The 13368-nt window shown below is 38.2% G+C and overlaps 2 protein-coding genes and 1 long non-coding RNA gene across 4 annotated transcripts; all 3 read left to right on the top strand.

Annotated features, from left to right (window-relative positions):
- Nucleotides 1–3784: 3784 nt before the first annotated feature.
- On the top strand, nucleotides 3785–6597 carry LOC122078940 (stearoyl-[acyl-carrier-protein] 9-desaturase 6, chloroplastic-like; the record flags this gene model as incomplete). The annotated part of the gene is given in 2 exon segments (XM_042645146.1): nucleotides 3785–4310; nucleotides 5766–6597. Coding segments are annotated over 2 exon segments (1093 nt in total), but the record flags the coding sequence as incomplete, so codon positions are not given.
- A 1118-nt stretch (nucleotides 6598–7715) lies between these two features.
- Nucleotides 7716–8572, top strand: LOC122080141 (non-specific lipid transfer protein GPI-anchored 15). 2 transcript variants are annotated; one of them, XR_006140606.1, is made up of 3 exons: nucleotides 7716–8117; nucleotides 8334–8426; nucleotides 8497–8572. XR_006140606.1 is itself a non-coding variant. In XM_042647042.1 (2 exons), exons 1-2 carry the CDS (start codon nucleotides 7772–7774, stop codon nucleotides 8348–8350), a joined length of 363 nt encoding a protein of 120 aa, XP_042502976.1. In that variant the 5' UTR covers nucleotides 7716–7771; the 3' UTR covers nucleotides 8351–8572. The 2 variants fall into 2 exon arrangements, 1 of the variants encoding a protein (XP_042502976.1); XM_042647042.1 differs by having other exon boundaries at nucleotides 8334–8572.
- A 1658-nt stretch (nucleotides 8573–10230) lies between these two features.
- Nucleotides 10231–11260, top strand: LOC122079113. Its single transcript, XR_006140277.1, has 2 exons — nucleotides 10231–10910; nucleotides 10997–11260. It is a non-coding gene; the product is annotated as an uncharacterized LOC122079113 (long non-coding RNA).
- Nucleotides 11261–13368: the final 2108 nt, after the last annotated feature.

Here is a 13368-nt window from a genome sequence, read left to right as displayed (position 1 = left end):
GGCTGGTTCTGCATCTCGGTTCAGTTCTGATCCATTATTCTTTTTCTGACCCAAAAAGAATAATCATTTGTACGGGTGACCAAACGAATGTGTACTTTTAATTGAACACGTCCATCTTGCTCAGAATTTCGTCCTCTTCGCAACCATGAAAAGAAATAGGACCTCTTTACGTGTAAAATTGAAGATATAGTGCTTGATAATCCTTAAGGCCTTGAAAATACAAAACCTGCAAAAAGAGAATAAAACCCAAGGTAGCTCCATTCTAAATATGTAAAATGCATGTTTTACTACCCTAGATTTCACACATAAATGTGCTCATCACCTAACAAATAAGGTAATGGTTATCTAGTGAGACTCTCCCAAGAGTTATCCTAACAAGAGTGAACTACTTTCCAAAATAGGACTTTCCTCAACTGCCTCTCGTCATTCACTGCCTATAAATATCGAGGTAAGCCCCCAAAAAAGGAGATCGACCATTTTCATAATAAACTCTTTTGAGTAACTGTTATGGAAGAAATCTGACTTAGGCATCGGAGGGTCCTCCGTCGGGTTAGCCCGGCTCTCCTTTGTCTGCACTTCTGTGCAGGTCTAGCGTGGAGTACCAGGTCTTGCGAGGAAGATCACCAGTCATTCTTTACCGCGTCATGTTTCATAAAGGAAATGATGTGGGTTGATATGGTCTTGGATTCTTTCACCTTACAAGTCGATATATGGGATTGAATTCTTTCAGGTCCACCAAAGTGATGACAATTTAAGATGAAGACAAGACTTTAAGAGTTTGAAGAAATCAAATCCCCATCACCAATACACAATGGATTACACCGTCAATCCTCTTTTGTCCTTTTTAAATTGCTGCTGATTTAACAAATATATTAAAATTCCTTAAATTGCTGTTGATTTAACAAATATATTAAAATTTCTAAAATTTAAGATAATTAAAACCTGTTTAAGACTTGTTTAAAACTTTAATGGTGCATTAACCCGTTTATAGTTTGATTATGGCCCGATTAGCCTGATTGTAGAAGCTCAAAATCCAACCAAATCTCGACTAATTCCTTAAATAGGCAATTCATGGTGCAAGCCAAGAGGCCCGCTAGGCTTGGCCGGGCCCAACCGATCGACACGCTTAGAGTGTTGTTCCCACGCATGCAGGAGTGCACAAGAAAACATCCACATAGAAGACCCTTTTCCATTTTATGGGGGTAAATGGGTCATTTGACCGCATGTGTTTGGGCACGAGGGTCACCCACTCTCAAAGAAACCTTTTAGTATTGGTATACACCTCATGAAACCTGTAGAAAACTGATATAGAGTATGCTAGAAGTCTCATATTTAGATTTTCAATCATTTCGCAACTCATTCAGTAATGCTCTATGAAAATTTTTCTTGCATCATGAATCCACAAGAACGATAGAAATGTTTTAGGCAATGCCATGGATTTAGAGGAAACGGTATTAGTATTTATCAAGATTGATCCAGATCAGACCGGATCGGTGCGTATCGATCGTTTTTGACCTTGTTTTTTTTAAAGGTACAATTTTTTACTATTTTACCCTTGAAACGATACGGATGATCGATCCAGATTAGTCAAGGATCAGGGATTGGTCTTAGTTGATACCAATCCTATACGACCGATACAATATCAATACTTGAAACCATGAGCAATGCCCAAAAAAAAATAGTATTTGAAAAAAATAAATAGCACATAAAAATTAGTTACCAAACGCATTTTCTCCCAAAAGATGTTCCTAAAGAATATAAATAGTTAAAAAGTGTTTTGTACCACACCGTACTCATGTGAGTCATTTTGAGTTGGTAGGAAACACGGAGTGCCATAAATTAACTTAAGAGGATGGCCTGTTTCTTTCCCGTGAATGTCCTTTTGATATTTTGGCCAGCTTATCTACCTCCCGAATTAAATCAGTAAGATCATCATAAATTAGTAAGAGAGTGGTCTGAAACACCCCATGTGGGTGGATCTTAGACTCTCAAGGTACACCCCATCAAAGTGCAATGATAGCTATATATATCTATATATTTATTGGGAGAGGGATGTGTATGCTAGCAGGTTACAATGGAATTAGGAATGCTAACAGAATATTAATCGTAAGATTTGGTCATCCTAAATATAACCGTTGGATTGAAAGAAGAGGTTTAAACCTTCAATCCTCTACTGCTACACCTTTTCTCTCCCCTAATTTTATCTCCACCCTCGGTCTAACGATTCAAGCACACCAAAACACTGCGGTCTAATGATTCAAGCATGTCGGAACCCTGTCGAAACACTGCTTCAGCCACCCCAGAAAGCAGGGTTTCAGATGTCTTTAGTGTTCATAGGGTTTTGGATGTTTTGGGATCATCCGATGTTCCCCTCCCCTCTGCAATTTTCTATGATGGTCTAACGATTCAAACCATGCCGGAATGGTAGGTTGTGCACTGCGCTAACGTGCCTCTGCTGAGGTCTTGAAGATTAAAAATACACGTGTTTCAGACGTCGGGTAAAGGGTGTTGTGCTTTTGCCCTCTTGCAGGTTCCCTTTCGGTGGGCATCCTCTTGCTGCTCGGATAAGACTTAATTCAGAAGACATTTTTACTAAATAATTTTAATTTGTTGGATTGGATTTCCGAATTCAGAGGGATGAGTAAAAACTTTCACCTGTTCTTTTTTATTTCCCTTCTGTTTTCCTCCTCACAGAAGATTGATCTAGAAAGTGAGGAAGATTTAGAAATCTGAAAAAGGTAAAAATAATAACAAAAAAGGCACTATTACAAAGGAAGATTTAGAAATCCAATTTTGGATCAAAACAAACTTTCAAAACTGACATTCTTTCGCATAGTGACGATGGAACTGCCATTGGAGTCGTGAAGGACAAGACGGCAGTGAAGACTTAAGAGGCGAGGCTGGACTGTGAAGGGGATGTTGTTGCCGATCCATCTAATCTAACGGCCAATTAATGCTAGCATTCCTAATACCTTTGTAACCCGTTAGCATTCCTATATTTTTCTCATATTTGATTAGTATGAATTGAAGTTTATTTATTACTTTTTAGGTTTATAGACTCTTAAGGTACACCCCTATCAAAGGGCAATGACAGCCATATATAGCTATATATTTATTAGTATGAACTAAAGTTTCTTTATTACTTTTAGGTTTATGATGTACGTATATGATGCTTGAGTTTTTCGTTACCAACCTTAGTTTTCTATTCCCCTTGTTACGTGTGTTAGCATTTATATATTGGATAAATTTTTCAACAGAGATTTTACCACCAAGGATATATAAGTGGTGAAAGGTTTGATCCACGATTGTCAATGAACACGATCAACATTTCAACCTTTGAGTAGGAACACTCGATTCTCATACGCTTATTCAACAATTGAAGTATTATTGAACGTGTTTCATACACGACTGTGTATTAAAAAGAAACATGTTTTTTTTTTTTCTTCCCATAATTATGTATAATACATGGTAAATTGAACCCAAACCGGACTGAACCTGATAGCAAACCAATATCACTCATTCTCACATTAAAACTGATAAAACTGGACCAAACCGACCAATTCACAAGAAACCGTGGTCGAATGCCAAGGGAAACACTAATAAATAGAGGATCCTCCTCTCAAGTCTCCCATCTCTCCCGGTATCTCCAGCGACAATTGAGCTAGTCATACAGAGAGACTGAGAGAGAGAGAGAGAGAGAGAGAGAGAGAGAGAGAGAGTCAAATATGCTGCAATCAAACACTCTATACCATCCACCACAGTACTATTCCTTCCTCCCAAACAGCCGGAATCTGACGCATTATAATGTCAAACTCCGGAGACAATCAGTCTTGGCCACCGCGGTGCCACCTTCCATTAAGAACTCAATGCCTCCGGAGAAGGAGGAGGTGTTCAAGTCGCTGAGCGGGTGGGCGGAGGAAACGATCCTTCCGCTGCTTCAACCGGTGGAGAAAAGTTGGCAGCCGCAAGATTTCTTGCCGGACTCCTCCAAGTCGTCCGATTCATTCGTCGAGCAGGTGAGGAAGCTACGTGATCGAATGTCAGAGTTGCCCGACGAGTATTTGGTGGTGATGGTGGGTGACATGATCACCGAAGAAGCCCTGCCTACGTACCAGTCTATGTTAAACCGGCATAATGGGATTAAGGACCAGACCGGAGCAAGCCTGGACCCTTGGGCTGTCTGGATCCGTGGTTGGACCGCAGAAGAGAACCGGCACGGCAATCTGCTTAGAACATATCTGAACCTTTCTGGACGCGTCAATATGCCTATGATCGAGCGCACAATCCATCACCTTATTGCAGATGGCATGGTGAGTACCGTTTCCCACGGTTTTAGAAATCGGTATTGGGGTCGCCGATTTCTATCCGGATTATGGTTTTAAAAAATCGAACGGAATGGTTAATTGGCTGGATTGGAACGGTATCGATCTTAATCAATCCCTGATCCTGATCTAAGGGTAAAATTTTTATAAAAATTAATTAAAAAAAAAGGGGTAGATCTGTCCATTAAGGTCTAATCTAGTCCGTTCCAGGTTATATTAAACTTCGTATTGATCTTGTTGATTTTATAGATATACCCTTAATTTTTATTTATAAATGATTTTTTCATCATTTTACCCGTGGTCTATATTGATTCATTGATATGGGATCACTTATGACTGAAATTAATCTAGTTTGGATGATTCGGTTGATCTACCACCAATCCCAAAACCATGCCGTGTATTATGTTGTAATTAAATTTAACTCCACTTAAAGAAGAAGTGTGTTATATTTGGAAAAAAAAAAAACTATTTAACACCTTGGAAAGAAAAAAATTTCCGTTGTTGCCCGGGTTGCAGCCACTAGCAGTCAAAGAAATAAAATCCTAGGTGTATGTTTGAAAATACTCTCTTAGGGTAAAATTTTCTACCCCTACCCCTGTGAGTCCATTCCCTTAGCTACTATCAAGGGTTGTGGGTACTTGGCTACAACCTAAGCAGCAACAAAGTTTTGTTCCCTTGGAAGGGACTTAGATCATCTCCGATGAACCAGCCCGTCCAACGCTCATTGGACGGTTGACAACAAAATAACTTATATATAAATTACAAAATAACTTGAAGGTGACTTACATTATGCAATTCTCAATATTTGTTACTATTCTTTTTATTTATTTATTTTTATTAAATGATTTATCATATCTTACAAATCCTTTGAGTATACATAGGAAATGATAGGATTTTATCATCATTGAAAAAAATATATATTATATTAAAATTGAAAAAAAAATTAAAATTAAAACTTTTTTCATCGTCAATTTTGTTCATATTTTTCAATATAATGCGGCTGAGTTCCCTGTACATACTTTTTCTTATTGAGGGTTGATCATATTCTTTTTTCAAATCAATTTAATTAAGAGTATAAAATCTATAAACGGTTGAAAATTCAGTTTTTGCAACTTAGGTTTAATCATCAAAATACAAATGTAATTAAAGGGTAAAAGTTATACACCCACCAAAGATCATTATTATTTTGTTTCATACTCTAGGAAGTTGCTAATGTCTTTCCCATTATTCCCAATATTCATCTTAAGACACCCAAACCCTAAAGAGTGTGGATAAGGTACGAGAACCATTATCGTACAAGCTGATCCATACAGATAGATTTCATCTGTGTTAATCAACCCGTAAAAATAATGATTCTCATATGAGGACTTGATCCATTGTCAACCCAAATTAAACACACAAAGACTGTCTCTCTATAGGTGTGATATTTGTAATTTTGGACAGGACACAAGATCAGAGAACAATCCATACTTGTTCTTTGTCTACGCGTCCTTCCAGGAGCGGGCAACGTTCATATCGCATGGCAACACGGGCCGGTTGGCGAAGGAGTATGGAGACCCTGTATTGGCACGCATCTGCGGTACGATCGCATCAGACGAGAAGCGGCATGAGAAGGCATATTTAAAGATGGTAGAGAAGCTACTAGAGGTGGACCCCTCTGATGCCGTTCTAGGGATCGCGAACATGTTGCGCAAGAAGATCACCATGCCTGCCTATTTGATGTACGATGGTCAAGACCCGTGTCTCTTTGACCACTTCAGTGCCGTTGCACAGAGGATTGGTGTATACACAGTCAAAGACTACGCAGACATAATAGATTTTCTGGTTGAGCAGTGGAAGCTAGAGAAACTAGAGGGCTTAAACAGTGCGGCCTGTCAAGCCCAAGATTTCGTCTGTAGGTTGGCACCCAGGGTCCGAAAGTTACACGAAATAACTCAACAACGTTCCCATAAGATGGAGCCACAGACCTTGCGCTTCAGTTGGATCTTCAATAAGGAGGTTACTATTTAGACTACAAACTTACTATATATATATATAATTAAATGGGCTATTTTTAGACTTTGGAGTGGTGTTTTTCTAGTGTTTTGGGTCAGAGGGGTTTATGGTGGGAAGTCCCTCCATTGCAGATTTTTTTTTTTTATTTACCGACGACAGGTATCTAGGCCTTCGGCCTATCAATCTCAATCTCAATCTCCATTGTAGATGTTTTCATGGTTTGTTTGATTAATAAAATTTCACCTATAAAGCAATGTCTTTATGGTTAGACGAAAACAAACATATTTTTTTTTTCTTCCTTTTAACGGTATTTTAATCTTTGGAAAATGATGGTAATGCTTTTAGCATCATATGAATTTTCATATTCTCTCTCCTTCATGACATATGGATCCTCCCATAATCGCATTAGCTTGGTCTGAATGGAATCCATTCCATGTGGTCAACATGAGGATCCTCTTCCCTTTATTCTTCCCTCGTGTCTCTCTACGAGTTTAAGTAAAGATGTACATTCTCTCCACCTTATAACATTATCCACATATTGCAAGGTCTCTCCACCTAGTAACTTTGTGTTCCATATATTGCAAGGAGATTTAATTGTTTGATTCTCTTTCACAATGAGAAAAATTATAATATTCAGTTCATGAAAATCATTTAAAGTTATTATTATATATGGATTTGCATTCGATCATTGTGTGGAGTTAGGTTAGTTAATGAGTGTTAATTGACTAACTTGGTTGAATGAAACTCAATTGTGAGTGATCTCTTAATGGATATTATTAGCTTCAACTAACTATCTTAAAATGTAAAAACTTAAGTAAGTTTATTTACAATTAAACATTATTATGAGAAAGAGTTCCAATATTGATATTGATTTGAAAGTACCCCAATTTGAGAACTTTCCATTAGTTAATCAATGAGAACAAGGGTTGCTATTTGTAGCTACCAAACAAATAACATATTGGCCTAGATTGAGTTTCCTCGAGGCCACCTATTCACTGTGACCCACTCGAGGGGAGGGGGGAGGGGGGAGGTGGTCTCTCAAGCCTTCGGTCATTTTTTAATAAGAATGGCATAGTGATGTTCACCATAGGACGAAGGAAAACTTCACTCTCATCCTCGTCTTAGAATGTGAACAAATATAAAACAAAACCCAAAGGAAATGTGGGTCCGACCCGAGACAGTGACACCTACCCACTTAATTTTGATGTGCAAAGAGCACCCAAAAAAAGGGTTGAAACAACAAAGAGTGGAAGCATCCCACTGAGCTAGGTGGCACTGTTTTCATCCTATCATGCATCTATATGCATGGATGAAACTATTGACCTTTGAACGGTCGAACCATCATTATACACGTAACCACAACCACCCCACTTAGAAGATCACTATAAAGTATGGTTTTCCCCTCCTACCATAGTGATCAGTACCCCATTTTGAGCTTATAGCCTTCAACAAATATGGCTTCCACCGTCAACACTCCCCTTGTTACCATGACCCTGCTTCTGCTACTTTCACTTGCTTACATTCAAGGAATAGATGCCGCCGGCGAGTGTGGGAAAACGCCGATTAACTCCGCAGCTGCTAGCTTGAGCCCTTGTATTTCGGCAGCCAAAAGTGCGAAAGGTAAGGTCCCTCCTGCTTGCTGCACTAGGGTTGCAGCATTGATCAAGAGCTCCCCAAGGTGTTTGTGTGCTGTGTTCTTGTCTCCCTTAGCAAAACAAGCCGGAATCAACCTTGCTGTTGCCATCACTGTTCCGAAACGTTGCAACATCAGAAACAGACCAGTTGGGAAGAAATGTGGAAGTAAGAAACCAAATACCCTCTCCCTTACTATTAAATTTATTTGATACTATGTTAATAGAATATGGCTCTATCAATTTCCAATGGATCAAAATGAGTTGACTCACCAAGGTTTAGATCATTGTTACCATGAAATGGTCCTTGGTGCCAATAGGTTAATAAGGTTTTGTTGCTCTAACACTCTCTAAATGGTTTCCATTACTGTTTGTGTCTTTGTAGGATATGTTGTCCCCTGAGGAAGCATCAAATCAATCTGGTTCGGCTGCTGAGAGGAAGATTATAACCCTAATATTATGTCATTAGTAGTGTTAAATAAAGGTTTTTTTTTTTTTTTTTTATGGGGGGGGGGTGTTGGGTTGGGGGTGTGTTGAATAAGTGTTAAATAAGGTCGCTATGTGGCTCAATGTATTAGAAAATGTGTTCTTATGAATATTATATGGACCGAGTTTTTCTTCATCCATTCACTGTGGGTGCTTTAAATGCATCTTGGGGGTATTGTGAGTTTTTTTTTTTCTGAAATGGTACAAAATTCTATAAGGGGTTTGTAAATCGGAGGAAAAAATATGAATGTTACCACCTGATGAAGGAAAACTTAGTTCTATATGGAATGTGATAGATATTTCATGTAGGATGGAGTCTCATCCTTTATTGGTGTGTAAGGGTGAACCCTGAACAAATATGAGAGATGAGAGAGAGAGAGAGACCTAAGATTTGATAATGGGCCTTGAAAACTTTTTAAAAATGACCCAGCAAATTCTAGGCCTGATTAGGTGTTGCATATTAAGTGAGCTCCAGAATTAACCTGCTAAGGTTTTTATCTGATTTTCTCCCCTTATTACCTTGGGTCCAACCCATGCTTTCTATGGTTCTCATAGTAGCTGGTGCTGACCCCACTCACGTGAATTGGGAGGGAGCATACATGTGTTCCAAGGGAATAGTTGGGCCAAAGGTCTGGAAATCCTCGTTAAAAAAGAAAGTAAAAAAATTAACCTCAGAGACATCAATAATTTAAAACTCAGGATTGGCTTTTCTTCAAGTGCTAATAATGATTGCCTCTAAAAAAAATTCACTTCTTGTGAGTCATAGTTGACGTTCTGATTACGAAGGACATTGAGCAAGCCCAGTCCACACGCCCATAAATTTAAACCCATCACAGGCTTGCAATTTGCTATCTGGACCTGAATATGGGCTTCAGTGCTGAGAGATTTGTGACTAGAGTGGTCTGAGCTCACTTGTGCAATCCCCATGACCCACTGACTTCGTTCACATAAGACAGGCCCATGAGACTTGACCCATTGAAGATGACAGGTCCACGCAGGTCCTGAATTCACACCATCTGTTACCACCTAACACGAGAGTAGATGAAAGCATGGGTAGTAAGTGAACCTTTTGGTTGCCACCAACCAAAAGCTTATTTGGTGGGGCCCTATATGGGCGCAGCTGAGTTTGGCAGACCAAGGAGCTCCTCCTGCCTTCACAATTTACCATCATTATCCTCCACTCCCAAGGCAATTTAATAAAAATCCTCCACTTGTAAGTAAGGGATTTAAATGGCTAGTCTAAAATTAAATTCAATTTATATCCGTATCTATTTAGAGTTATTGGTGTATGATCACAAGGTATCAAAATTCAGTTCTATAATAATAATAATAATAATAATAATAATAATATTATTATTATTATTATTATTATTATGAAATAGCTTTTAAGAATGTATTTTAATAATAATAATAATAATTATTATTATTATTATCAAAATTCAGATGATTTGAAATATAATTTATTTTGTTCAAATAAATAGCAACTAATAATAAAATAGGAAAAAGAAACCCAAAAGGTAAAAGAACTAAGACAATTGAATGATATGGATTAAAAATGTTGAGATATGGATTGAAAATGTTGAGATATAAATTAAGAGCATCCGGAGAAAAAGTGAAGTTCAAAATTAACACATAATCAAAAAAGTGAGACTCCATTTGTATTCATATGTTTTTTTTTTTTGGGTAAATGTTCATATCCATTTAAAAATGTCCATATTTTTAAGGCAAGTATTAATCCAAAAGGAATTTTGGGATGCCTCCCTCTGTTTCTAATTTTCCATCCGTATCATGGCGTTTATATAATTTTAGAGGAATCTATATGACGAAATCCTAGAATTTTTTTTCCCCCTAGAGTTTTATACATTATCATCTTTTGTGGGGAACCCTTAAATAAAAAAATAAAAATAATTAATTAATTAAAAAAAGAAAAAAAAACTTTTGTGGGAACCCTAGATGCCGCTACACGCCTCCACATCATACTATATAATGTTCTGTTGAGGTTGGGAGTATGATGACAAACAAAAGAAGAGGCAAGGGAGATGGATCACCGGAAGGTATGGGAATGGGAAGGTAGGCAAGAAGGAGAGAATGATTTCCTTTGTTTTCCTTAGGGGAAGATTGGAGGAAGCCTTGGAATTTTCTTGCCCAACCCTCCCATTCCAATGATTTCCGGCTTTTCTTCCCTTTTTCCATTCTTTCAAGCCCTTAGCTCTTCAACATCAAGAAGAAGAAGAAGAAATCATGTTAGAAGGAAAGAAGGGAAAGGGAGATGGAATTTCTGGAATTTGCTGGGATGGGAGTCTGGGAAAGTGAGAGTGAGAAAAGGGAATTCTCTCTCTTACCCTGAAAGTGACTATTTATCTTCCCCAGACCCCCCATACCAACGATTTCCAGTTTTTCCTGCCTTTCCCTGTTTTTCTACATCTTTAATTGCTTTTCAAATGGGTATCTGTTATAAATCTGCAGCAAAACTCAGGTTATCTCATACTTGTTTGATCTCCCCCTACTCCCTTTGTTCCTTTGATCATTTTGAGTTTTTGAGATCTGGGCTATTTCTTGCAGAAGGAGAAGAAGCACTGATGAGCAAAGTTAGCTTAACAGAGTCCCTCAATGAGGGTTTAGTGGTGAACTGGTGAAGAGACTCATACCGGTCTGGATCAGCAAGAACTGTGATTTGATTTCTCTGTTTGTTTAAAAAAGGTTTTTTTTTGGTAGGTTCTACCCCAAAGAAATTAATAACCAGTTACAGAAAAGTAGATAGATTTCGATTTAAGATTTTAGAATCTGTATCGTCCAATGAAGTTAAAAATTTCAGTTTGTCTTGTACTATTAGTTCAATAGATCTTCTCTACAGGCTACAGAGCTCTGAAAAACATTTGGGTTTGAGTACCGTACGTACACTTCCTTTTATTAGGCTGTGTTTGGTTGGATATGAATGGATAGGAAAGAAAGAAAGAATCCTAGGGCCGGTTGATAACGTTTTTAAAGAAATGGCAGAAACATAAATTTTTGTTTCTAGAAATAGAAACAGAATTGAAGGTGTTTGATAAGTTATGTTTATGGAAGTCGATAGTAATCAGCAAAAGAATGGCCACTAGTCATTTCTAGAAACAGCGAACTGGGATGTTTCTTGAATGATAAATAGGGAGAAATTTTTATTTTTATTTCTAAAAGCAAGTGAAACGAAACAGTTTTATCAAATGTTTTTTGTTCCGTTTCTGCCATTTCTGTGAAGAAATGTGTCTCTTAAAAAGTTATCAAACGGGCCCTTAGGCATCGGGTGACAATGTTTCGTTTCTGTCATTTTTGCGCTGTCTTGTTCTTAGAAATAGAGAAACAATTTAAAAAGTGTTTAATTAAGGGTCCGTTTGATAACGTAACCAGAAACATGTTTCTGTGTTTTCTTGTTCTCAGAAACACAGAAACGGCATAAATACCGTTTGGTAAAAGTGTTGTGTTCTACTTGTTTCTTGAAGCATAAATTGAAATTTATAACAATTTATGCTTCAAGAAACATGAATGACGAAACAAGTTTTACTTGTTTCGCTTGTTTCTCGAAACAAAAAAGTGGAACAATTCATTCGACAAACCGACCCTTTTAAAAATCTTATGTACATATTGGGGAGCTTCATTCGAAGATCGACAGTGGCCTCCCTGTACAACCGTTGAAGACGACCTACAACTGCTAACCGAGATCTTTGCTCCTCCTGCGTAACCGACGACGATTGCAACGTTCTCCTCCTGCGTAACCTACGGCGGGGAGCTCCGCTCATTCGACGATCGAGATAAGCCTCGTTGTACAACGATTGAAGACGAGCTGCAGCTGCTAACCGAGAGCTCTGCTCCTCCTGCGTAACCGACGACGGAGAGCTCTGCCCCTCCTGCGGTCACCCTCTTCACAGTGAAAGGAGAAGACGCACCGCTTCTGTACGAGAATCAAGAACTCGTCGAGCCAGACGATCTCTGCTCCTAAAGCGCCGATCCTTTCTGAGATCAGTACCTCCTTCCCTCGATGCAATCGAAACCGAGAAGAAGAAGAGGAAAAGGAGATGAAATTCCTGGTTTCCTCCTCCTTTGAACGATCCGAGAATAGTATCGGTTCTCTCTCTCTCTCTCTCCTATTCTCTCTCTCCTTTCCACCCAGAAAGAACTCTCTGCTCTCGATCCATCTCTCCCTAAAATTTCTCCCCCAAAAATCAAAAGCCCTTTATCTTTTTATAGCTTTCACTCCTTCTCGAAGCTTCCTGTTGATCTACTTGCAAAGAATGAGAGAAGAAAGAGACTATTCGTTCTCTCCTCCTCCCCTCTCCTAACTGTCTTTCTCCTCTACTTGCAACGATTGAAGGAGAAGCTCCTCCACTGTAACCTTCTTACCCGTTTCTGTTTTCAGAAACAAGAATTATCAAACACCCTTCTTACCTGTTTCTGTTTCCAGAAACAGTAATTTTTGTTTCTGCCGTTTCTTGAAATAGAAACAGCAGAAGCGTTATCAAACGGGCCCTAAGTTGTTTTGTTTCACATGTTTTTAGAAACATAAATCAAAATTTATGTCTATTTATAATTCTAGAAACGTCTTTGATGAAATAAGCGGACTTGTTTTGTCATTTCTAGAAATGAATTTAAGAAAGAAAACAAGTTGTCATGCCCAACTATTTTAAACCTAAAAAGAGGCAATCGAACCCTCTCTCCCCTTTGAGCATCGAGAAACAAGTTTATCAAACACTCCCCTTTGAGCATCGAGAAACAAGTTTATCAAACACTTGGGCACCGTTTGATAACGTTTCTGTTTCAAGAAACGGAAGAAATGGCAGAGACAGAAATTTCCATTTCTGAGAATAGAAACAAAAATTTCCATTTCTGAGAACAGAAATGGAATTTTGGGTGTTTGATAAACATTGTTTCTTGAAACGTTTCTTGTAGAGTTTTTTTTTTTT

This window comes from Macadamia integrifolia, chromosome 5 (genome assembly GCF_013358625.1).
Source record: "Macadamia integrifolia cultivar HAES 741 chromosome 5, SCU_Mint_v3, whole genome shotgun sequence".
NCBI lineage: Eukaryota > Viridiplantae > Streptophyta > Magnoliopsida > Proteales > Proteaceae > Macadamia > Macadamia integrifolia.
This window is presented reverse-complemented; position numbering and strand designations above follow the sequence as displayed.